This window comes from Callorhinus ursinus, unplaced genomic scaffold (assembly GCF_003265705.2).
Source record: "Callorhinus ursinus isolate GAN/ISIS: 27379988/994484 unplaced genomic scaffold, GSC_fseal_2.0 scaffold126, whole genome shotgun sequence".
NCBI classification, from domain to species: Eukaryota; Metazoa; Chordata; class Mammalia; order Carnivora; family Otariidae; genus Callorhinus; species Callorhinus ursinus.
Genome location: NW_027397188.1, coordinates 446,777 through 470,560, shown reverse-complemented (window position 1 = coordinate 470,560; position 23,784 = coordinate 446,777). Strand labels below are relative to the sequence as shown.

The following is a 23,784-nucleotide window of genomic DNA, read 5'->3' as shown; positions in this document are numbered from 1 at the left end:
AGAACCCTCAGTTTGTTTTTCAGAGTCCATCGTCTCTCATGGTTCGTCTCCCCCTCCGATTTACTCCCCTTCATTCTTCCTCTCCTGCTATCTTCTTCTTCTTCTTTTTTCTTAACATATGTTGCATTATTTGTTTCAGAAGTACAGATCTGTGATTCAACAGTCTTGCACAATTCACAGCGCTCACCGTAGCACATACCCTCCCCAGTGTCTATCACCCAGCCACCCCATCCCTCCCACCCCCCACCACTCCAGCAACCCTCAGTTTATTTCCTGAGATTAAGAATTCCTCATATCATTGAGGTCATATGATACATGTCTTTCTCTGATTGACTTACTTCACTCAGCGTAACACCCTCCAGTTCCATCCACGTCGTTGCAAATGGCAAGATCTCATTCCTTTTGATGGCTGCATAATATTCCATTGTGTATATATACCACATCTTCTTTATCCATTCATCTGTCGATGGGCATCTTGGCTCTTTCCACAGTTTGGCTATTGTGGACATTGCTGCTATAAACATTGGGGTACACGTACCCCTTCGGGTCCCTACATTTGTATCTTTGTGGTAAATACCCAGTAGTGCAATTGCTGGATCGAACGGTAGCTCTAATTTCAACTGTTTGAGGAACCTCCATACTGTTTTCCAGAGGGGTTGCACCAGCTTGCATTCCCACCAACAGTGTAGGAGGGTTCCCCTTTCTCCGCATCCCCGCCAACATCTGTCGTTTCCTGACTTGTTAATTTTAGCCATTCTGACGGGTGTGAGGTGGTATCTCATTGAAGTTTTGATTTGGATTTCCCTGATGCCGAGCGACGTGGAGCACTTTTTCATGTGTCTGTTGGCCATTTGGATGTCTTCTTTGGAAAAATGTCTGTTCATGTCTTCTGCCCATTTTTTGATTGGATTATTTGTTCTTTGGGTGTTGAGTTTGATAAGTTCTTTATAGATTTTGGATACTAGCCCTTTATCTGATATGTCGTTTGCAAATATTTTCTCCCATTCTGTCGGTTGTCTTTTGGTTTTGTGGACTGTTTCTTTTGCTGTGCAAAAGCTTTTTATCTTGATGAAATCCCAATAGTTCTTTTTGCCCTGGCTTCCCGTGCCTTTGGCGATGTTTCTAGGAAGAAGTTGCTGCGGCTGAGGTTGAAGAGGTTGCTGCTGGTGTTCTCCTTGAGGATTTTGATGGACTCCTGTCTCACGTTTAGGTCTTTCAACCATTTGGAGTCTATTTTTGTGTGTGGTGTAAGGAAATGGTCCAGTTGCATTCTTCTGCATGTGGCTGTCCAATTTTCCCAACACCATTTGTTGAAGAGACTGTCTTTTTCCCATTGGACATTCTTTCCTGCTTTGTCAAAGATAAGTTGACCATAGACTTGAGGGTCCATTTCTGGGCTCTCAATTCTGTTCCGTTGATCGATGTGTCTGTTTTTGTGCCAGTACCATACTGTCTTGATGACAGCTTTGTAATAGAGTTGGAAGTCCGGAATTGTGATGCCGCCAGCTTTGCTTTTCTTTTTCAAGATTCCTCTGGCTATTCGGGGTCTCTTCTGGTTCCATGCAAATTTTAGGATTATTTGTTCCATTTCTTTGAGAAAAGTGGATGGTATTTTGATGGGGATTGCATTGAATGTGTAGATTGCTCTAGGTAGCATTGACATCTTCACAATATTTGCTCCTCCAATCCATGAGCATGGAATGTTTTTCCATTTCTTGGTTTCTTCCTTAATTTCTTTCATGAGTATTTTATAGTTTTCTGAGTACAGATCCTTTGCCTCTTTGGTTAGATTTGTTCCTAGGTATCTTATGGTTTTGGGTGCAGTTGTAAATAGGATCAACTCCTTAATTTCTCTTTCTTCTGTCTCATTGTTGGTGTATAGGAATGCCACTGATTTCTGTGCACTGATTTTATATCCTGCCACTTGACTGAATTCCTGTATGAGTTCTAGCAGTTTTGGGGTGGAGTCTTTTGGGTTTTCCACATACAGTATCATATCATCTGCAAAGAGTGAGAGTTTGACTTCCTCTTTGCCGATTTGGATGCCTTTGATTTCTTTTTGTTGTCTGATTGCTGTGGCTAGGACTTCTAATACTCTGTTGAATAGCAGTGGTGATAGTGGACATCCCTGCCGAATTCCTGACCTTAGCGGGAAAGCTCTCAGTTTTTCCCCATTGAGAATGATATTCGTTGTAGGTTTTTCATAGATGGCTTTTATGATATTGAGGTATGTACCCTCTATCCCTATACTCTGAAGAGTTTTGATCAAGAAAGGATGCTGTACTTTGTCAAATGCCTTTTCTGCATCTATTGAGAGGATCATATGATTCATGTTCTTTCTTTTCTTAATGTATTGTATCACGTTGATTGATTTGCGGATGTTGAGCCAACCTTGCAGCCCAGGGATAAATCCCACTTGGTCGTGGTGAATAATCATTTTAATGTACTGTTGGATCATACTGGCTAGTATTTTGGTGAGAAGTTTTGCATCCATGTTCATCAAGGATAATGGTCTGTAATTCTCCTTTTTGATGGGGTCTTTGGTTTGGGGATCAAGGTAATGGTGGCCTCATTAAATGAGTTTGGAAATTTTCCTTCCATTTCTATTTTTTGGAACAGATTCAGGAGAATAAGTATTAATTCTTTAAATGTTTGGTACAGTTCCCCTGGGAAGCCATCTGGCCCTGGGCTTTTGTTTTTTTGGGAGATTTTTGATGTCTGTTTCAATTTCCTTAGTGGTTATAGGTCTGTTCAGGTTTTCTATTTCTATTTCTTCCTGGTAGTTGATACATCTCTGGGAATGCATCCATTTCTTCCAGGTTATCTAATTTGCTGGCATAGAGTTGCTCATAATATGTTCTTATAATTGTATTTCTTTTGTGTTGGTTGTGATTTCTCCTCTTTCATTCATGATTTTGTTGATTTGGGTCATTTCTCTTTTCTTTTTGATCAGTCTGGCCAGGGGTTTATTAATCTTGTTAATTCTTTCAAAGAACCAGCTCCTAGTTTCATTGATCTGTTCTACTGTTCTTTTGGTTTCTAGTTCATTGATTTCTGCTCTGATCTTTATTATTTCTCTTCTCCTGCTGGGTTTAGGCTTTATTTGCTGTTCTTTCTCCAGCTCCTTTAGGTGTAGGGTTAGGTTGTATATTTGAGACCTTTCTAGTTTCTTCAGAAAGGCTTGTATTGCTATATACTTTCCTCTGAGGACTGCCTTTGCTGCATCCCAAAGATTTTGAACAGTTGTGTTTTCATTTTCATTGGTTTCCATGAATTTTTTTAATTCTTCTTTAATTTCCTGGTTGACCCATTCATTCTTTAGTAGGATGCTCTTTAGCCTCCATGTATTTGAGTTCTTTCCGACTTTCCTCCTGTGATTGAGTTCTAGTTTCAAAGCATTGTGGTCTGAAAATATGCAGGGAATGATCCCAATCTTTTGGTACCAGTTGAGACCTGATTTGTGACCTAGGATGTTATCTATTCTGGAGAGTGTTCCATGGGCACTAGAGAAGAATGTGTATTCCGTTGCTTTGGGATGGAATGTTCTGAATATGTCTGTAAAGTCCATTTGGTCCAGTGTGTCATTTAAAGTCTTTATTTCTTTGTTGATCTTTCGCTTAAATGATCTGTCCATTTCAGTCAGGGTGGTGTTAAAGTCCCCCACTATTATTGTATTGTTGTCAATGTGTTTCTTTGCTTTTGTTATTAATTGCCTTATATAATTGGCTGCTCCCATGTTAGGGGCATAGATATTTACAATTGTTAGATCTTCTTGTTGCATAGACCCTTTAAGTAGGATATAGTGTCGTTCCTCATCTCTTATTACAGTCTTTGGTTTAAAATCTAATTTGTCTGATATAAGGATTGCCACCCCAGCTTTATTTTGGTGTCCATTATCATGGTACATTGTTTTCTACCCCTTCACTTTCAATCTGGGGGTGTCTTTGGGTCTAAAATGAGTCTCTTGCAGACAGCATATCGATGGGTCTTGTTTTTTTATCCAATCTGATACCCTTTGTCTTTTGATTGGGGCATTTAGCCCATTGACATTCAGGGTAACTATTGAAAGATATGAATTTAGTGCCATTGTATTGCCTGTAAGGTGACTGTTACTGTATGTTGTCTGTGTTCCTTTCTGGTCTTTGTTGCTTTTGGGCGCTCTCTTTGCTTAGAGGACCCCTTTCAATATTTCTTGGAGGGCTGGTTTCGTGTTTGCAAATTCCTTTAGTTTTTGTTTGTCCTGGAAGCTTTTTACCTCTCCTTCTATTTTCAGTGACAGCCTAGCTGGATATAGTATTCTTGGCTGCAGATTTTTCTCGTTTAGTGCTCTGAAGATATCTTGCCAGTCCTTTCTGGCCTGCCAGGTCTCTGTGGATAGGTCTGTTGCCAGTCTAATGTTTCTACCATTGTATGTTACATATCTCTTCTCCCGAGCTGCTTTCAGGATTTTCTCTTTGTCTCTGAGACTCGTAAGTTTTATTATTAGATGTCGGGGTGTTGACCTATTTTTATTGATTTTGAGAGGGGTTCTCTGTGCCTCCTGGATTTTGATGCCTGTTTCCTTCCTCACATCAGGGAAGTTTTCTGCTATAATTTGCTCCAATATACCTTCTGCCCCTCTCTCTCTCTCTTCTTCTTCTGGGATCCCAATTATTCTAATGTTGTTTCGTCTTATCGTATCACTTATCTCTCGAATTCTGCCCTCGTGATCCTGTAGTTGTTTCTCTCTCTTTTTCTCAGCCTCTTTATTTTTCCATCATTTGGTCTTCTATATCACTGATTCTCTCTTCTGCCTCATTTATCCTAGCAGTTCGTGCCCCCATTTTTTATTGCACCTCATCAATAGCCTTTTTGATTTCGACTTGGTTAGATTTTAGTTCTTTTATTTCTCCAGAAAGGGTTTCTCTAATAACTTCCACACTTTTTTCAAGCCCAGCTAGAATCTTTAAAGTCATGATTCTGAACTCTAGGTCCGACATCGTACTAATGTCCGTATTGAGTAGGTCCCTGGCTGACGGTACTACCTCTTGTTCTTTTTGCTGAGCTGATTTTTTTCGTCTTGTCATTTTGTCCAGAGGAGAATAGATGAAAGAGAGAACAGAATGCTAACAGGTTAACCGTCCCCAGCAAATATACTGTATACAAATCAGAAAAGACCTGAAACCAGGGGAAAAGAAAGGGAAAGAAAGAAAAAAGAGAGGAAAAAAAAAAAGAAAAAGATAAAAACAGAACAAAACAAAGAAAAACAGAATATGATCAAATATGATCAGGCTGGTACATAGATCAGTGCCACACATTAGCTTTTGGGCGTATTTTGGTCTGTTAGAAGAAAGTGCCTCCTAAAATTTTAAAGAAAGAAAAACTTATATATGTACAAAATAAGGGTTGATATGATGAAGGGATGGCATATGACCTAAAGATGGAAATTATAAAAGATTTTATAAAAGGAATTGATAAGATAAGAGGTTGTTTGAAAAAAGAAAGAAGAGGATTTAAAAAAAAGAAAGAAAGAAAAAAAGGGGAGAGAATGTGATCAGGCAGGAGACAAGAACAGAGCCATATACTAGTGATTTAGGGTATATTTTGATCTGTTAGACGAAACTGTATCTCAAAATTTTAAAGAGAGAACAACTTATATATATATATATGCCAAAAATAAGGGTAACTGTGAAGGGATAGAATATGACTCTAAAAATGAAAAATAAAAATGTTTTTTTAAAAAAGGAATTGATGGGGCGCCTGGGTGGCTCAGTTGGTTAAGTGACCCCCTTCGGCTCAGGTCATGATCCCGGGGTCCTGGGATCGAGCCCCGCATCGGGCTCCCTGCTCAGCGGGAAGCCTGCTTCTCCCTCTCCCACTCTCCCTGCTTGTGTTCCCTCTCTCTCTGTCAATTAAATAAATAATAAATAAATAAATAAATAAAATAAAAAATAAATAAAAAAGGGATTAATAAGATGTTGGCTGAAGAAGGGAAAAAAAAGACAGTTAAAAAAATTAACTTTGAAAGACTAAAGAATCATGGGGAAAAAGCCCTGAATTCTATGTGCAGTATTCCCCTAGCGCTGGAGTTCTCCCGTTCTCCTTGATTGGTAAACTTGGTCTTGGCTTGCTGGCTGTTCGTGCTGATCTTCTGGGGGAGGGGCCTGTTGCTGTGGTTTCCAAATGTCTTTGCCAGAGGCTGAATTGCCCCGCCCTTGTCGGTCCGGGCTAAGCAAGCTGCTCCGGTTTGCTCTCAGGAGCTTTTGTTCCCTGCAAGCTCTCGGTACAGCTTTGGAGGACCAGGGTGAAAATGATGGCCTCCCAATCTCTGCCCGGAGGAGCCGAGAACATGGGTTCCCGCTCCTCAGTGCGCCCCCAGAGAAAAGCAGTCAGTCTCTCCCGTGTTCCCGGTCTCCGGCCGCACTTCGTGCTCACCCGGCCTGTGACCGAGCGTTTCTATCTCTGGCACCCGACCCCGTGTGGAGTCTCCAAACCCAGCGGATCCCTGCAGTGCGTTCCTGCGCCGCTCCTCCCCGGGAAGGAAGGGGAGTCTCCCTGGCTCTGCCGCTTGTTGGGTCCCTGCTGGAGGCGCAGTGGCCCGACTCGGCCGCAGATCCCAGTTTATGGCCACCCCGAGCTGAGAGCCCGCACCTCGGCTCTGTCTCTGCAGCCGGCTTCCCCGCTCCGATCCCTGGGAGCTCTGCCGCACTCAGGCACCCCCGGTCTCTCTGTGACCCCGAGGGTCCTGAGACCACACTGTCCCGCGAGGGTTCCACCCCCCGCTTAGCCACTGGAGCGACGTCCCTCAGCGGAGCCGGCTTCTAAAAGGTCCGATTTTGTGCTCCGCGGCTCTATCACTTGCCAGAAGCGGCCGACGGAGGCCCCTCCCCCGCCGTCTATCCTCCCGAATATCGCCTCAGATTCACTTCTCCGCACGTCCTACCTTCCAGTAAGTGGTCGCTTCTCTGTTCAGAGAGTTGTGCTACTCTCCTCTTCGATCTCCTGTTGAGTTCGTAGGTGTTCAGATGGTTTGATCCCTATTCAGCTGAATTCCTGGGACCAGACGAAATCCAGGTCTCCTGCTCCTCCGCCATCTTGCTCCCGTGGACAGGAGAATTTTCTTCATAAGTCACTTACAGCCAAATCCTCACCTCACGATCTGCTTCTGGGAAACCAGACAAAGATACCTGGTGCTATAGACTGAATGTTTGTGTCTCCTTCCCCAAGTTCCTCCACTGAAATTCGAGGCTCTATTTCTTACACGTCAGCATCGCCATCGAGATTTTTTCTTGGCTGTGTTGGGAACATTCAACTTTTTTGCCATGTCCAAGATTCTGTAAGACATCGTTTCTGCGGTGGAACTTTGTTCTGCTCTTGTTTCACACGTGGGGTCTGAAACCTCTGCCTCTGGCACCAGACTCCGGCCTGGATGACGGGACCTCCCCTCAGAGGTGGCAGGAGGCACCTGACTGGCGGGGCTGGCACTCGTGCCCATGCCCAGCACCCTCCTCCACCTCACTGCCTGCCTCCCAGCCGTGTTGCCCTCCTCCGGGAGCTCTGGGGGTGGAGGCCGGAGGCCGTGTGTTCCTGGCGGGAGCTCCCGTTGGTATGCGCGCAGGCACGGGCTGCAGATGTTAGCGACCCGACCACCTCACTGTGACTCCCGTGCCCTCCGAGTTGGGTGGCGACATCGTGCCACCTTCTGTGGCTGACCGGGATTCTCGGGGTGGGGGGTTAGGAGGAGCCCCCAGCAGTAGGACCCAGCATTCCCATGTGACACCCCCCACGCTGTCCCAAAGCTGCCTCTCTCACCTGTGTGCTTGTGTTCTCAGACGCCCCCCCTTTCCGCTCGCAGACCTGAGCAGGGACTGCTTCTCTGGGCAGGTGGCTGACCTTTCCCAGGAGGGCGCCCTGCCGCAGCTCAAGTGTGGAGCGTGTGGTGTGCACTTTCAGCAACGTCTCTGTTCAGGACACACCGATTCTGTTGCTGAAAGGAGTCAGAGGTGCAGGTTCCACACCTGATTGTCTTGGTGGCCCATGCCGGGCTTGAGGGTCGTCTCTCACGCTGTCCTAGCACCTGAGATGCCACTCCTGTGGTCCTTCCACGTCTCCATCCTGTGCCTTCAGCCTGAGCAGAGCTGGACAGGGGCAGCCCGGAGCCTGCTGGTTCATCAGCTGCTGACCAGGGCCGCGGTACCGTCCAGGGGTACCGTTAGCCTCCCATGTGCAGGGCAGACACCGCCTGGTGCACAGGCTTGTGTGTGAGGGACAGCTCAGGGCTAGGTGGTGCATGGGGGGCATGCGGGCTCAGAAAGCACGGAACGGGTTCACTGACAGATGATCCTCTGTAAGCTTGCTAAGCGAGGTTATCGTGACAGCCTGCACCAGGCATCTCCTTCAGTTGCCCAAGAGTGCAATAAAAATGAAGATGTGAATGTCAGTCTGGCTTAGAGAGGAGATAAATACGGCTTTTTCCAGATGACATTGTTTTTCTGATTTCTGTGCTCATGCTGCTTTGTGCTTGGTCAAGGTAACACTTCCTGAGACACGGCCACGCACAGCGAAGGTGACATTGCTTTCTCCTTCCCCAGGTGATCTTAGACCTGCTTCCGTATGAGAACATTGTGGTGAAGAGAGTGCTGAATACGGATAAAGGCTTCCTGGAGAAACTCGGTGTTTCTTCCATTCCTTCCTGTTACTTGATTTACCCAAATGGGACACGTGGATTAATTAACATGTAAGTGTGATTTGGCTTCAGGAGTGCTTGCAACACCTGGTGGGATCTGAGGAACCCCTCCAAGTGTGAGAGCCTCCTCTGGGCTAGATGCCATGCACCTCTTCACGGTTAAGACCGCAGAACCCACCTGGATGCCGTCCGCATCCACTGAATGCCACTAAAAAGTGAACAGCCTGAAGCATGGTTGGGAAGGGCCACAGGGGAGAAGGCGAGACGGGGTCCTGAGGCCCGTGGGGTCTGCCATGGCCCCAGCCTCCAGTGGGAGCAGAAGGCCTGCCTGCCCCGGGGGGGCGCCCACCCAGCCCGCCCGCCTGTAGGTGCCCGTGTAGCCGGTGATGACTTGGCCGCTCTTGGCGAGTCTCTGTGTGCTGGGACACAGCCCAGCCAGGATGCGCTTCGTCCATCCCCAGGCTCCTGGCTCAGCTGGGAAGTGGCCTCCCCAGAACCTCAGACACACCCCCCAGTCCCTTGGGTATGTTTCTCTTCTTAAGAAGCAGAAGTCAGGGTAGGCTCGACAACCTCTGCGGATTGGGTCACTCATGCTCTGTGAGCGAGCTCATTAGGGCCTGCACCCCTGGGGCTCCGGCCAGTGTCACGTCACAGCAGGTGTTACCCTCGATGGAGTGTCCCTGAACAAAATGCCACTTGTTCTGAAGAAAAATTCTTGTTTTATATTAAAAGCGTCATCTGTAGCACGTCTTCACATCAAATGACGTGGATATTTGGGAATTAGAATGAGCCCTGGATGTTGTTGATGACCCCTGAACTCCTTTGGAGGTGCCCAGTAATGGTCTTTACACACCTCAGGGTGCGTGCTCCTCCCCAGCCAGTCCAGGGCCCCACAGCCCCTGATGCCCCTGCCGCCCCCGCAGCCCTGACTGCCGACGCCCCGCTGGAGCCGGCAGAGGCTGCTGGGCTGGCTGAAAACCCTAGTTGGAGGACACCTGTTCCTAGTCCCTACTGCAGCTGTAACTCGGGTCTTTGTGGCTCCATCTTACTTTGCCGGACACCCGCACTGCCGGGGTCCCGCCCCTCCTCCCGCAGCACCTGCAGCACATGCCCAAAGAATGGGTGGGCTGGGGGGCCCGGACAAGCCCCCTCAATGTTGTCGCTCAGGGGCCACAGCTGCCTGGGTGCCTGGCACGCGCTCGGACACCCGCGGAGTGGGGGCCAGGCCCCCGGAGGCACCCTGGCCTGCGTCCACACCTGGCCCCCTTTCTCGCAGCGGGAAGCCCCTCCGATCGTTTTTTTCCTCTTATTTGAAGTCGTTGCCGGATGTGAGGAAAAAATTGCTTTCGTTGCCTGAAAAGCCCAACAAAGAAGAAAACCCCGAAATCGTGGTTTGGAGAGAATTTGACAGGCAGGTATTCCTTTTGGCCCTGCGCTGGCCAGGGTGTGGCTGCATGCGTGGGCGTGTGCGCGGCCCCGTGGCGGTGGGATTCACTCAGACACACACCTGTCGGCTGTTGGGGAATTGTCGGTGTCGTCCCGTGGGGAGTGGTGTTCCCTCGGGGTGGGTGCAAGGAAAGGGAACGTTCACAACGAAGGTGTTCTCACCGGACTTCACGGTCTTTGCTCTCAGGTCGAAACTCTACACTGCGGACCTGGAGTCGGGGCTGCATTACCTCCTGAGGGTGGAGCTGGCTGCCCACAAGTCCTTGGCGGGGGCCGAGCTGCGCACACTCAAGGACTTCGTCACTGTCCTTGCCAAGGTGTGCGGCGGGGGGCCCAGGAGGCCGCCCTGGGGGATCTGCGGGGAACAGAGCCGACCTCAGTTGGATGACCACTCTGTCTCCAGCGGCACAGGCCTGTGCTGGCCTTTGTCCCCACTCACCACGTGCCTATCAGGCGCCCACCCAATTCTGAGCCCCGGGGATGGCAGAGCACAAGTCGCTGCTTGCCGGGTGACCGGACAAGGTGTCGAGGCAGGGCTGGGACCGTGACACGTCCAAAAGGGGGCATTTCTGGAGGGCCAGAGGGGGAGGAGGCCGCCCAGTAGCCAGCCCTGTGCAGTGTGCCCAGTTGGCTGGGACCCGGGGCAGCGGCATCCCTACCTTCACTGGTGGGCAGAGCGGTGGTGGCTCGCGGGTCAGCGTCGGTCAGGAGATGGGCTGTCGGGTTACCTTTCTGCCAGGAACTCTTAGCTCTGGGGCCAAGAATCCAAGGCTCACTATTTCCTTGGGCCAGAGCAGCAGAAGCAGGAGGTCATCCCTCTTCCCTAGGGGGTGCCTGGGGCCCCTCTGCACTCTCACCTTGGGGAAGACCTCGGTCACGGTGGCCTGAGGACAGAGCCCTTTGCCCCTGCATCTGGCACCACATCCGTGCTTGTTGTCTCTAAGATAAGCTTTGTTCTATTTTTTTTTTTTAAAGATTTTATTTATTTATTTGAGAGAGAGAGAGAATGAGAGAGAGAGAGTACGAGAGGGAAGAGGGTCAGAGGGAGAAGCAGACTCCCTGCTGAGCAGGGAGCCCGATGTGGGACTCGATCCCGGGACTCCAGGACCACGACCTGAGCCGAAGGCAGTCGCTTAACCAACTGAGCCACCCAGGCGCCCGATAAGCTTTGTTCTAAAGAACTTCTCTTGGGGCGCCTGGCTGACTCTGTTGGTGGAGCCTGGGGCTCTTGATCTTGAGGTTGTGGGTTCGAGCCCCGCATTGGGCATAGAGATGACTTAAAATCTTAAAAATAAGTAACTTCTCTTGCATCAGGTAAGGGGCTTGATACGGTGATTCCTGTTCAACACTTCAATAGTACGTTGTACACTTGTGTCCTGTGACTTTTGAAGTGGAAGGAAGGAGGCCGAACTCGGAGTGATGAGTCACGTGATACATTTCCAATGAAGAAAGGGGGTTGTGTAGACCGGTGTGTGCCCGTTGTGTGGGTCCCAGCTCAGAGCCCCGCAGCCCTCCCTCCTCTGCCTTCAGTGAATCAGAGGCGTGCTCTCCTCGCTCAGCTCTTCCTCGTCCTCTACCTGAGCTGGGCGGAGAGCTCTGTAGGTCAAGGTGACTGTAAATTATTCTTAGCAGTTTTTCTATAGCTTGGCCGAAACTGGAAGTTGGATGCTGGCACGTCGGGACACGGGGTCCTACGGCATTGAGCTGTGCTGTCCCCGCCACAGCAGGCTTCTGCTCCTGTTTCTGAGCTCTGGGCGGCATCAAGGACAAGTCCCGTGGAGAAGGGCCACGCCCCCCCCATTGCCGAGCCGGTGCCTCTCCGGGCTCCGAGGGGCCGCAGCTGCGTGGCCGGCCCAGACATTTAGCTAACCAGCAGATTACACACTTCTGCATAAAAGCCTCAGTGGGATGCGCCTTCTCTACAGGGTTGTGCAGTCAGACAGCAGAGCGGGGCGGGAGGGGGCGGGGGGGTGGGCGGAGGGAGCTCTGAGTGCAGTAGGCAGGATCGGCGTGCGTTACCTCCGGGCGCCGAATAGCTAAGTAGGCGGTGCTTTCAGAAAGGACTGCAGAGCCCTTGACAATGTGATGAATAAGGCACATCGTGGCCATGCCGTCTGTCACTGGGAAGCCGTCGCTGGCTGAGCGCCGAGCCGGTGGCTGAGGTGCAGGAGGCTGTGCGAGCCAGGGGCTTGCTGCAGCTCCTCCCGTCCCCCTACACTGCTCTGGACAGACCCCTCACCCCAGTACCAGGGGAGACCCCTGGGACCTCTCCCACCCTGACCCGGTAGGTCCGTGTCAGGCAGACCCCACCTCGCCTAGGTCCCCAGGGACGGCTCTGCCGTGGGTGGCATTTCCCCAAATGGTCTCCAAGCGTGGGTCCTTCCTTGCTTAGCTGTTCCCCGGCCGGGCGCCGGTCAAGAAGCTGCTAGAGACGCTGCAGGAGTGGCTGGCCAACCTTCCCCTGGACAGGATCCCCTACAACGCCGTCCTCGACCTGGTCAACAACAAGATGCGGGTGAGCCTGCCCCCCGACCCCTCGTGCGCCGCTGTGTCCTCGGTATAGCCCTCCTGCTTTCCCTCCTGCTCGGGGACCTGACCCGGCCTGCCATCACTGCACGCGTCTCGTGTGCGGAGCTGCGCATGGCCCTCCGCGCTGCGCCCTGTGGTTTCCACCGTCTCTGTTGCTGTGACACTCCCTGCGCATGCCTCGTCTGCCGAGGCCATGGGAGGCGTGCCGTGACACGGAGCGGGCGGGGTGGCGCTCGGGCTTTTGTGTTACTTAAATTTGTAGTAAACTCACAAATCTTACACCAAAAAGGCTAATAAAACTGTGTGCTCAATGAGAAGCATGGAGGCCCTGCTGGAGGCCCCCCAGGCCAGGTCTCCTTCCTCCTGCCCGAGCTCTCGGCGTCCTCCAGTCAGGACGCTTTCGTGGGCAGTGTGCAAGCCTGTGCGCGCGCACACACACATCAGGCACACATCGGGCGCTCCAACAGGTGCGTTGTGCCAGCAGTACAGAGACACGTGCTGGGCGCTTACCTTGACCTCACCCTGACCTTCCCCCAAGCTGGAGGCCAGCACAGGCTCCTCGGTTACAGGGTTTGTCTGCACGCACGTCCGTGTGGGAGCCGTGCACTTTAGGCCCTGTGGACAAGCCCTGTGCTGGCCAGCCTGCCGGGAGACAGAGCATGGACGTAGGCGTGGTTGGGAGCACCTGCTTGGCTACAGACATGTGGCCCCTGAGCTGTTGGGGCCTCAGCTCACCACCGATGCAGTGGTGGTCCGCTCCTGCCGTGGCTGAGAGTCGCTGGGCCGTTGAGCTTTTTCACTCTTGCTCTTCCCCAGTAGGGTTGGTTTAATTGACCCTGATGCACGGGGCTGGGGTGTCCTTGATGCTTTAATAAAGCTCTCATTTATCCGGGTACACACAAACCCTTCCCTCCCTGGCAGGGGGAGGGGACAGGCGTGGGCCGCGTCCCCCTATTTTGAGAACTGCTTTAGTAAAACAGAGACCCTGTTCTCTCCTTTGTTTGGTATTGAATTTACATACACGCGTAGTAAGATGTGCAGTGACAAAGTTTTGATAAGTGTACACTCTGTGTAACCAGCAACCAATAAAGATAGAGGACGTTCATCAGCTATTTTAACAATTCAATTATCCTTTATTCTCTCCCTCGCCCCACCCCCAGATTTCTGGAATATTCCTTATTAATCATACGAAGTGGGTTGGATGTCAAGGAAGCCGACCAGAGTTCAGGGGTTACACATGTTCTCTCTGGAAATTGTTCCACACTCTGACCGTTGAAGCTGGGACCCATCCAGAGGCGCTGGACGGCACAGGTAAACTGTCCCCGCGTGGGCCCAGGGCATGCCAAGCCCACCTGCCACGCTCACCGTGTGGGGCCTGCCAGGTGCCGTGAGCAGCTGTGTGGGAGGGGACATGTCACCAGGGCTGCCCTGGGGGGCCCTGGCCAAGGAGTGTGGAGGGAAGCATCTTTCTTACATGGTGCTGGGAGCTTTGGAGCTCACCAGCCTGTGCGTGGCTGACCTGCAGGGGCTGAGTCACAGAACGAGGGCACACTCTCGAGGAGTTCTTCTTTCTTTCAAAAGCGTGAGCACAAGTGAAGCGTATTCGGAGATGTCTGTTACCTGTTGTTGCAAAACGAATAACCCTACAGCTTAGCTTTCTCTCAAAGTATCTGTGGGCCAGGGACTCAGATGGGGCTGGACTGGGGTCCCCGGCTGCTGGTCTCTCACGAGCCTGCGGGCCCAGTGTCGGCCAAGGCTGGGGTCTCATCGGAAGTCTGCACTGGGAAGAGCCCCCTCCCTGACCACTCGTGGGGTGGTGGCGGGGTTCGCGGCCTTGCCGGCTGTTGGCCAGTGGCACGCTCAGTTCCTCACCGTGGGCGTGTCCTCGGTGTGGTGCTGCTCACTTCCGCTGTGGCCCCGGTCAGCCGGGCGCGGCCAGCCCGGCCTGCTGGGGGCAGGGCCGAGCCAGCCGAGCTAGGCGGAGCTGCGGCCTGGGCCTTCACAGAGTCCACCCGCACAAGAGGTTTTTTAAAAGCTACAAAAGATTAGGTTGGCTTTAAGAGTTTTAATTATCAGGAAATCACTAAAGCAGAATTGTCATCTTTTGTGTCCTACACAGGCGGCGAAAACCATTCTGGGTGTTTATACATTTCCGACTCTGTTGTATGTGCACTTCTGCTGTGAAGCTGGCCTCTGGCCGCCAGGGGTGGATTGCCTACCTTTTATTTATTTTTTAATTTATTTTTTGTTTTTAAAGATTTTATTTTTTTATTTGATAGGGAGAGCGCATGAGCAGGGGGAGGGGCAGAGGCAGAGGGAGAAGCAGGTTTCCCGCTGAGCAGGAGCCCGATGTGGGACTTGGTCCCAGGACCCTGGGATCATGACCTGAGCCGAAGGCAGACGCTTAACTGACTGAGCCACCCAGGCGCCCTGACCGCCTGCCTTTTAGTTGCCACTTCAAGTGGGCAGCTGCAGGGATTATTCTACTGAGTAAAGGCAGGCACTCCCACAGTCCCAAAATCCTTTCCAGCAAGACTGAAGTCTGCGGTACCTCTGCTACATAAACCAAACCAAACGCTGGGGCTTGAAAGACCCAGTTTTATACGCACAGGATTCAGTGCAGGCGACCCCACCGGGCGGTGGGAGACCCAGAAGGCGGGAAGCCTGCGGGGTGAGCCCAGCTCCCCACGGCCCCACGCTTGCTCAGGAAGGACCTTGAGGAGGAGCCAGCCGGCACACGGCATCTTGTGGCTCGGCCTGTTGGTCAAATGGGCCTTGCCCAACCCAGATCCATGGTGGGGACAAAGTGTCAGCCTGGCGCTGGGAGAATCAGCAAAGTCACGCTGCAGGGGGCACGTGCCATCTGTGGAAATCGTCACAACCCCGGCTCTCCTCGGGGTGACGTGGATGTCCATGTCTCGGGGACCCTGTGGGGGGTGCGCTCCGCTGAGGGGCCGGTCAGGGGGCCCTGCAGGGGCTCACAGGGCACGCCGTCAGGAAGATGTCCGGGGCGCAGGCCGGAGCCATGTCCGAGGAGTGTGTCTCATGCCCAGAGAACTGGGTCACGTGGACACCGCTGGATTAGGTCTTGGAAGGTTTTTCCTCTCCTTAGTGCGTGTTTAAACCCCATCGACTAAAAAGCCGTCGCGTCCTCTAATCCACAGGTAGGGGTTTATGGTTCTTGTCCACTCGAAAGATTAGGGCGGCCGGGCTGCAGCGGTTTGGTGGGGAGAGACAAGGAGGATTACCCGGGGACGCATGGCAGCTGGTGGCAGGGAGGGGAGGGCCAGGAGCCTCGGGAGGGCCGGCTGGCTGCATGTCCTCACTGTGTGCGCAGCCCCGCGCTGCCCGGCGCCCTCGGAGACGCGCCGAGCTGAGGCAACGGTGGCCGTCCGCTCAGCTGGGGCTTCCTCCAGCCCCGGTGAGGCCCGCCAAGGTCAGTGACCGGTGCAGGGCCCTGGCCCTCCACAAGCGGAACCACAGCAGCGAAGAAGGAGATCGCCCGCGAGGGCCTGCTCTTGATAAGACGGATTCAGTCTCAAAAGCACGTCTTTTTTTTCCAATTATTTTGCTGTGTTTCTTTTAATGCTGACATTTAATCTGCTTTAATCTCACGGTCTCTCGCTTGTTGGCTCAATCCCCCGCATTAGCTGTCTGAAGGGAGCTGCCGGCGCCAGCCCCATGCCCGCCCCCCCTTTTGCTGTTCTCAGGGGTCTTCATTTTAGCGACATGGTGGCTGCTTCCTTCTCCTGTTTGGGGCTGTTTCCTCGAACGATTGTGTTCTCCGCATTCACAGTGTCTACACAGGCTGCATGTCCTGGTGACCTGTGCCCACACATACGGGGCACATGGTCCGCATGGCTGGGCGATGCCAGAGTTGCCGCTCATGGAGAGGGTTAACCTCTCTAGAGGAGGTAGGTCCTCGCCGGCCTGCTGCCCTCTCGTTCCTGGAAGGAGCCCTGGTGTCTCGCTGCCTCTGGCTGGTTTTCCCAGGTATTTGTGCCCACCCTGGAGTGCTGCGCCCGGATGCGGGCAATGGGCGTGCTCTCCGGGGACACAGTGCCACCCCTTCTGGATGCAGTGGGCATCTGGGGCATGCTGCTTTCTCCCTGTGTCCTTCCCGTGCAGACAAGCAGGGCTGTCCCGCGTGTGCCGGCTCAGGCACCTGGCCCGTTCCTGGCTCCCGACACCAGCGCCAGCCCCGGGGCCCTCGGACACGCTCCCACAGTGCTGATGCTGTCTGCCCCCATCCCTCTGCAGGTTTGGAGGATGACCCCCAGGCAGTGCTGCAGACCATCAGGAGGTACATTCACACCTTCTTCGGCTGTAAGGAGTGCAGTGAGCATTTTGAGGAGATGGCTAAAGAATCCATGGATTCCGTGAAGACCGCAGACCAAGCGATTCTCTGGCTTTGGAAAAAACACAACTTAGTCAACAACCGCCTGGCTGGTAAGCAGCAGCGCCCTGGGGCAGCCAAGCCTGGGTCCAGGGGGCCAGCGCCGTGGGGGTGGGGGTGTGTAGACGGGCGCTGGCAGAGTGGGCCTGTGGGTGGCCGCCCGGAGGGTTGCCAAGAACGCAGCCCCGCCAGGCCCCCGCGGACGTTTGACAGGAGAGACTGGGGTAGAATCAGCCTCCAGGAGGGAGTTGGTGGCGCTGCGGTCTGCTCTCAGTAAACCAAATCCCACAAAGTCGTCTTGTTTAAAAACCAGATAGGGCACGTCTGTCGCCTCAGAGTTAATTCAAACTGGTCCTAAATCACTGGCAGATTGAAATTAGGCTTAAAAATAATTCTGCTGATGGATAAATCTTAATAGAGATGAGTCAAAAAAAACCACTAAACTATTGGTTTTTATTTAATCCACTGTATTAGGAAACATAGTACAACTCATGCACTAAAGAAAATTGGGTTTTTTTTTTTTTTTGCCCCCAGAGCTGCTGCGGCTCAGCTCGCGTGGCCATGGCACCTCTGCTTGCCGGGGGTTCGTCCGTGGCTGTCCGCTTCCACTGCGGCCCTAGTTCCGAGACCCTCCACCTCTGGGTGTGCACCCCCCTGCCCCCACCGCACCCCGCACCCACGGGGTTATCCCGGCAGCTCCCGGCTCCGGCACCGCTGGACAAGACTCCCCCAGGCGGTCCCGGCTCAGGAGCCCCGCGTGCCCCCCTCAGTCTTGCACTGCAACAGAAAGGGGCTTTCAGCGGCCCGAGCCATTGTGTCCCTCCTTCGATTCTCTGCCCCCCAGGCCCACCCCCGGCCTCTGGATGGAGGCCGCAGAGACCTGCCCTGGGCCTTGCTCTGTCTGTGGTGTGTGGCACCAGCCCCGGCAGCTGCTTCTCGGTCACCGCGTGGGCACATCCACATTTTGCCAGGCGCAGACCCTGGGGGGTGGTGCCTGGGCATCGGGTGCCACCCTGCCCTCCCGGCTGTGTGCCCATGGGCCAGAGGACAGCGTCCCCACTGGTTCACACCCATCAGACACGTGGTTTTGTCCCCGTCTACTCGTAGAAGCACTTTCAGGGTGGCAGGGCACCCCAAGTCGTGTCGGAGGACTCTGTGCCCAGAACCCCTGTGGTCCTCGTGTCTAGTGGCAGAGAGCCGGAGCTGGGGGGCCGGGCGGGTGTCGCTCACACGGGTGTGAGAGAAGCGGAAGTGAGCAGGGCAGGCTGTGCGGGCACGTGCCCGGAGCGGGCGGCCGGGGGCTCCCCAGGCTGGTGCTCCATTGGCTCCGTCATCCAGAGGAGCGAACACACTGATGCAGGGGGACAGGAGAAGTATCAGCCGTGACCTCCATGCCTGGCCGGTGGGGGCCATGACGGAACAGCCTTTGTGACTGGACGTTGAGCAGGAAGGAGTGTAACCTTCAACGTGTGGGTGCTCTGGATCCGAGCCCGCGTGTGCGGAGCTGATGGCACGTCCGGCGCTGACCCGCCGGGCAGCTCTTGGAGTGCCTGGGGGGATCGGGGTTGTTGCGAGGAGCGGTCGTGCTGGTCCAGTTGACGCCGTGCGGTGTGGTTCGCGTGTGCGAGACTGTGCCGCCTCACTGCTGCCTCTGGAAGCAGGACGGGCGCTGGCTTTGCATGGGTTCCCACGGCAGGTCTCACTCCCAGGACCGTTTCTAGAGTTCGGGATGAGATTTGGGGGTCTGGGAAGGGCCCACACAAGCCCGAAGTGCTGTGGAATCGTCTGGACAGCCAGCCTCATGGGGTTTGTGTGGCTGTGGACCTCAGATGCACCTTAAGTGGGGAGAGGACAAGCAAGGGTGGGGGCACGTCAAGCAGGGGGCCTCAGGGTCACAGGGAGGCAGAGTAGCTGCAGGTGGGAACGGGGTCTGGCCAGGGGGATGGCACCATCCGCGTGTGGACCCTTGCCTTGTCGTGGCCACGGGGCCCTGCCAGAGATGCCAGGGAAGAAACATTTATGTGGGGGGCTGGGGGGACGGGCATCCATGCAGGAGGGACTGGCATGAGCCCGGGAGCACTGGGAGGTCACGGTGCAGGTGAGGGGACAGGGGAGGTGTCCGGGGGGGAATGGGGCGGTCAGGTCACCAGAGACCCCTCCACTGTTACTCTCCCTCCCCATCCCAGGCCATCTGAGCGAGGACCCCAAGTTTCCGAAGGTTCCGTGGCCCGCCCCGGACCTCTGCCCGGCCTGCCACGAAGAGATCAAGGGCCTGCACAGCTGGAACGAGGGTCAGGTGCTCCTGTTCTTAAAGCGGCACTACAGCAGCGACAATCTCGTGGATGTGTATGCGGCGGACCCGGGAGATGCCAGCGAAGGAGGCGGCCCACCCCAGGGCGGGGAGCGGCAGCGAGGCCTCGCCTCCCCAGAGAAGCCTCAGGGAGAACAGCATGCCAAGAGTCTCCGTCCACCCAGCATGCTGCCTCCCAGAGCCCGCCTGCCAGACGGGCCGCAGCTCAGCCTGGATGGGAGACTGCAGAGCGCTGGCGGGGCTGAGGGCCGCAGGGAGGCGGAGGCGGCCGTGCCCTTTCTGGGGATGGGCTTCTCCAGCCTGGACATGAGCCTCTGCGTCTTGCTGTACGTGGCCTCTTCCTTGTTTCTCATGGTGATGTACTTTTTCTTCCGAGTGCGGTCCAAGCGATGGAAGGTCCGACATCACCGGCCGTCGGTGTAGACCCAGGTGGGGTCACAGAAGCGCCTTTGGGAAAACAGCCCCACCGTACCACCTGCAGCTTTAATAAAAGATCAGGGATTTTATAAACACGTCAGACCCAGTTTCACACCCACTGGCGTCTGGGCTCCCAAGTCCTCGTTGGACAAGCAGTCTTCCTGTGGGGGGCAAGCCAGTCTTCGTCGTGGGACCACCCGCTCTCCTGGTGTACTCCCTGGACGCCTTGATAGATCCAATGGCAAAAAGATGTCTGTATTTTTACTCTTCTCGGTCTAAAAAAATGAGTGGGAGTCCCAGCTAAACGGACAGAACTTTTCCCGCCTGCCTTCATCCTGAGTTTCTAGATGCATGTCGCGTTCTGCAAGCCTGGCTCGGGATTCCGAGAACAGTGGAGCCCTTGCGCGCACTGGGAGGGCACCGGGCGATTGTGCGCAGCCAGCCTTGGCCCAGCAGAGCTGGAGCGCGGCCCCCAGCCCACCTCACTCCCTGGCCGCGCCTCGAAGCCAGTCTGGTTCTCAGAGATTCATTTGTGTTTGTGCTTTTCAGCTGCTTGGTTGTTTCTGCTGAAGCAAGAGAGCATCCCCGTGGTGCCGAAGCGGCTCAGAACCAAAGGACGACCCCTCCGTCACCTCCGTGCTCTGCAGGCCGCTTTCACTCCAGATGCTGAGTCTGCAGCAGGAGGGAGGGGAGAGGAGGGTCTGCGGCTTTGCTGCATTGCAAGGAACCCCACTGTTGAGCCATGTGGGGGGCCGTGTTTGTGGGGGAGGGGACAAGATGGTGTGGCCGAGGCCGTGCCTCGTGAATCTGGTGGCAGGAGAGCGCTCGGTGACCACGCGCCGTCCCAAGTGGCAGGAGAGCGCTCGGTGACCACGCGCCGTCCCAAGTGGCAGGAGAGCGCTCGGTGACCACGCGCCGTCCCAAGTGCCTGCGCCCGGCACCGAGGGCAGAGCCCCACAGGGGAGGGCTGTGGGGTGGCCACGGCTTGGGAGTGAGTCCGCGGGGGACCTTTCGAGGACCCCTTCGTCCTCTGTGTCCCGTGGTCTGGCAGCTGCAGGGCCTGCTGCTGGACGAAGCAGACGCTAGGACCCGAGGGCCCAGCGACACGGCGATGCCTGGCGGCCCCCCTGGGGTGACGTGTGCAGTCACCAGCACCTTTAAGGCCAAATTCCAAATTTCGTTTTCCTGAAGCTGTCTTACGATGGGTCCTGGCACAGGGCCCTGGTCCCCCAGGCTTTGGTGATTGATTTTTTTACCATTTAATGATTTTAATACATTATTTGTAAAACCCAAATCATCTAGGGGTAAATTTACCTCTGGAGATGTAAACAAACAAAGTGAACAAACTGCCATTTTCATGGAGATCCTTCATGACCGTTGGTTTGTCTATAAGCTCAGAGGCGTCTGTGTGCTCCTGTCACGAGGATGGTTGTAAATAGTCTCTTCCACTTTGCCTAGCGTGTTCTCTGTGTTTACAACCTCCCACTGACCATGGGCGTGTCTGGGGGGGCAGTGGGTGAGCCGCCGGGAGCTTGAGCTCCTGCAGGGGGGGCGGGGGGGGAGATGGGACGGGAGGCAGGGGAATGGGGCGCGGGAACGGGATGGGAGACAGGCGGGACGGAGGGAATGGGGCCCAGGGACGGGCGATGGGGTGCGGTCTGCAGGCTCTCCTCAGCTGCTTGGCTTCTGTGGCTTCTCTGTCTCCGGAGGTTTCTTCTCATTTGACACGTGTTTAACCCCTAGAAGCCTGTGTGCCTCGTTGGTGGTTGTGCGCCTGGGTCACTGAAGACCCTGTCTTACTTCCTTTCATCCTGAAAACTGGCCAGATTCACCCGCAGAATCCAAAGGGAAATACTTAGCACCATGAATGAAACTGCCTTCTGGTTCATGTCCACTGTGTTTCTTTCCCTAAAGTAAGTTTCTGCCCATGGTGTGGACCGGGATGAAGATGCAGAACGCTGGATGCCGTGACCTCTACAAAACCCACGGGACAGCCTCTCGGGCTTCATAATGATATTGCACTTTGAGGTCGCCACTATTTGAGGGACAAGTTTGTGACTCCCCGAGGGAGCAGGTTTCCACTAGACCACGAGCAGTCAGGGACGGGTGGTATGCCAAAGTGGCCACGGGACGTGTGTCTCGTGTGCAGGTGTGAACGTGGCCACACGCCTCACGTGGCCTGCTAGGAACTGGATGCTATCTTTGGGCAAGGTTTAAGGTCTGTTTTCTAAAGTTGTAAGTATTGAGACTAATGAATAGAATAGTTCAGTAATTTAAATGTGTATTTATTTTTAATGGAAGGATTTTGATTAAAAAGAAGCTAATTGACATGGAAACGTCTGAAATTTCTTACCTGCAAGAAAAGTGAACATTTTGTATTTAAGTGAACTATAATGTGCACATTTTTAAAATAAATAAATCTGACATTTGGAAGGCCTGTAATTCTTTGGAAAACGTGAGCTCGCTCTAACAGTGATAGGAGGCCGGGGTACAGAACGGAGCCCCCCTTCTCTTCTGGAGTTTGCAGACTGGGCATCCGAAATCCCGGGGTTTCTTGTATTGAACCAGAGGCTTTTCGGAAGACAGCCCAGGGGTCAGGTGGAAAGTGAAAAATGGAAGATCAATTATAGATTATCTTCTTGGGGCTGATCTAGACGGGGGCCGGCCACAGGACCACAGCCTTCACACGTGGCACAGGGTAGATCAATGTCATGCGATGGGGATGGATGCATGAGTCACAGGACTTCACGACGCACCAGGGGTGCCCTGGTGAAGGGAGCCCCCGACCCACCCAGTGCTGGACACAGCTCTCCGCGGCCGCCCCCTGCCGTCCTGGATCTGCACACCCCAGCATGGCCTCCTAGCCGGGGCTTGGCCCCCAACACCTGTTCGCTGCATTGGATTCTGAACTCTTGATTCCTTCTGCTTCTACCTATTGTTTTGTCTTGCTGGGGGCGGGGAGGGCGGGGCACTCGGGTCGTGTGTGGCTTCTGAGAGACCTGCTGGCTGTGGTTTCTGTGGATTCACCTTCCCGGCCAGGCCGTGTGCAAGCTGGTAGGTACCCCCCTCCCCCTGGTGTGCCAGCCAGGCAGGGCACAGACCATGCCACCATTTTGGGTCCGTGTGGTGCTGGTGTTGGCGCAGGTCCCCCATTTGGTAACCCTTCACAGGCCTTGAGTCCTGGGCGGTTCCTGCTGGGGGTGCCCCCGTGCCCCTCCTCCTCAGCTGCCCTGGGGGTGTGGGGGTGGCCTGCAGCAGGAGATCTGGGGAAGGTTGTGCAACAGGTCCCTCAGGACAGTGGCAACAGTTGAGTGCTGAGCCACACCTAGAGCCAGAGATGGCGTGGGAGCCGGGGCTGGAGGCCAGGGGGGCTGGAGGGGCCACCCGCTGGAGTCTTGAATGCTGCCCTGTAGGGCAGGGTGGAGCCCCCGCTTGCTTCGAATTCCCAAGCCTTTGGGCTGGCCTGGAGCTCAGCAGGTGGAAACTGCCTGCCCCGGCAAAGGGAGGGAAGGTGGGGTGAGGCTGAGGGACTGGGGGTGGGGGGATTGCGGACAAGGGCCTGAGGAGAAGTGAGTAGGGGGAATGGGGGAGCTGGTGGAGGAGCTGGAAATCTAGGGAGGTGGGGAAGTGAGGAGGAGGGGGCTGGGGGAAAGGCAGGCGGAGTGGTGGGGTTGCTGGGGAGGTGGGCGGGGCAGGGCGAGGCAGGCACAGCGACTGCAGACCGAGGGAGGTGGGATGGCGGGGAGGCGGGCTGGGGTAACAGGACGGTGGGCGTGGTCGGCGGAGGTGGGGAGGGGTGGGGGACAGGGGCCCTGGGGAGGTGGGCGGCCGCGAGCCTCCTTCAGCACCGCGGACAGCGCCCGGGCCCAGAGGCTCCCCGCGCGCCAAGCCTCACACACAGGGTCGCGGTTCCGAGGCACCCGGGCTTTGCGGGAGGTCTGAGCCCTCCTGGGGTCGCAGAGGAGGAAGGAGGAGGGCGGCCTGGACCACCCGGACTCCATCTCCGGCCTGGCGGTCGCC

General features: G+C 54.4%; 1 protein-coding gene across 1 annotated transcript in view; it reads left to right on the top strand.

Annotated features, from left to right (window-relative positions):
• The window catches only part of QSOX2 (quiescin sulfhydryl oxidase 2), a gene marked incomplete at its 5' end in the record, with an annotated part of 37,271 nt that extends 16,662 nt beyond the window's left edge, over nucleotides 1–20,609 (top strand). The window contains 7 exons of the mRNA XM_025860183.1: nucleotides 8,571–8,716; nucleotides 9,942–10,076; nucleotides 10,299–10,428; nucleotides 12,504–12,626; nucleotides 13,801–13,951; nucleotides 16,901–17,089; nucleotides 19,223–20,609. Of these exons, the coding sequence (XP_025715968.1) occupies nucleotides 8,571–8,716; nucleotides 9,942–10,076; nucleotides 10,299–10,428; nucleotides 12,504–12,626; nucleotides 13,801–13,951; nucleotides 16,901–17,089; nucleotides 19,223–19,770 (1,422 nt within the window). The remainder of the gene's footprint in view (nucleotides 1–8,570; nucleotides 8,717–9,941; nucleotides 10,077–10,298; nucleotides 10,429–12,503; nucleotides 12,627–13,800; nucleotides 13,952–16,900; nucleotides 17,090–19,222) is intronic.
• Nucleotides 20,610–23,784: the final 3,175 nt, after the last annotated feature.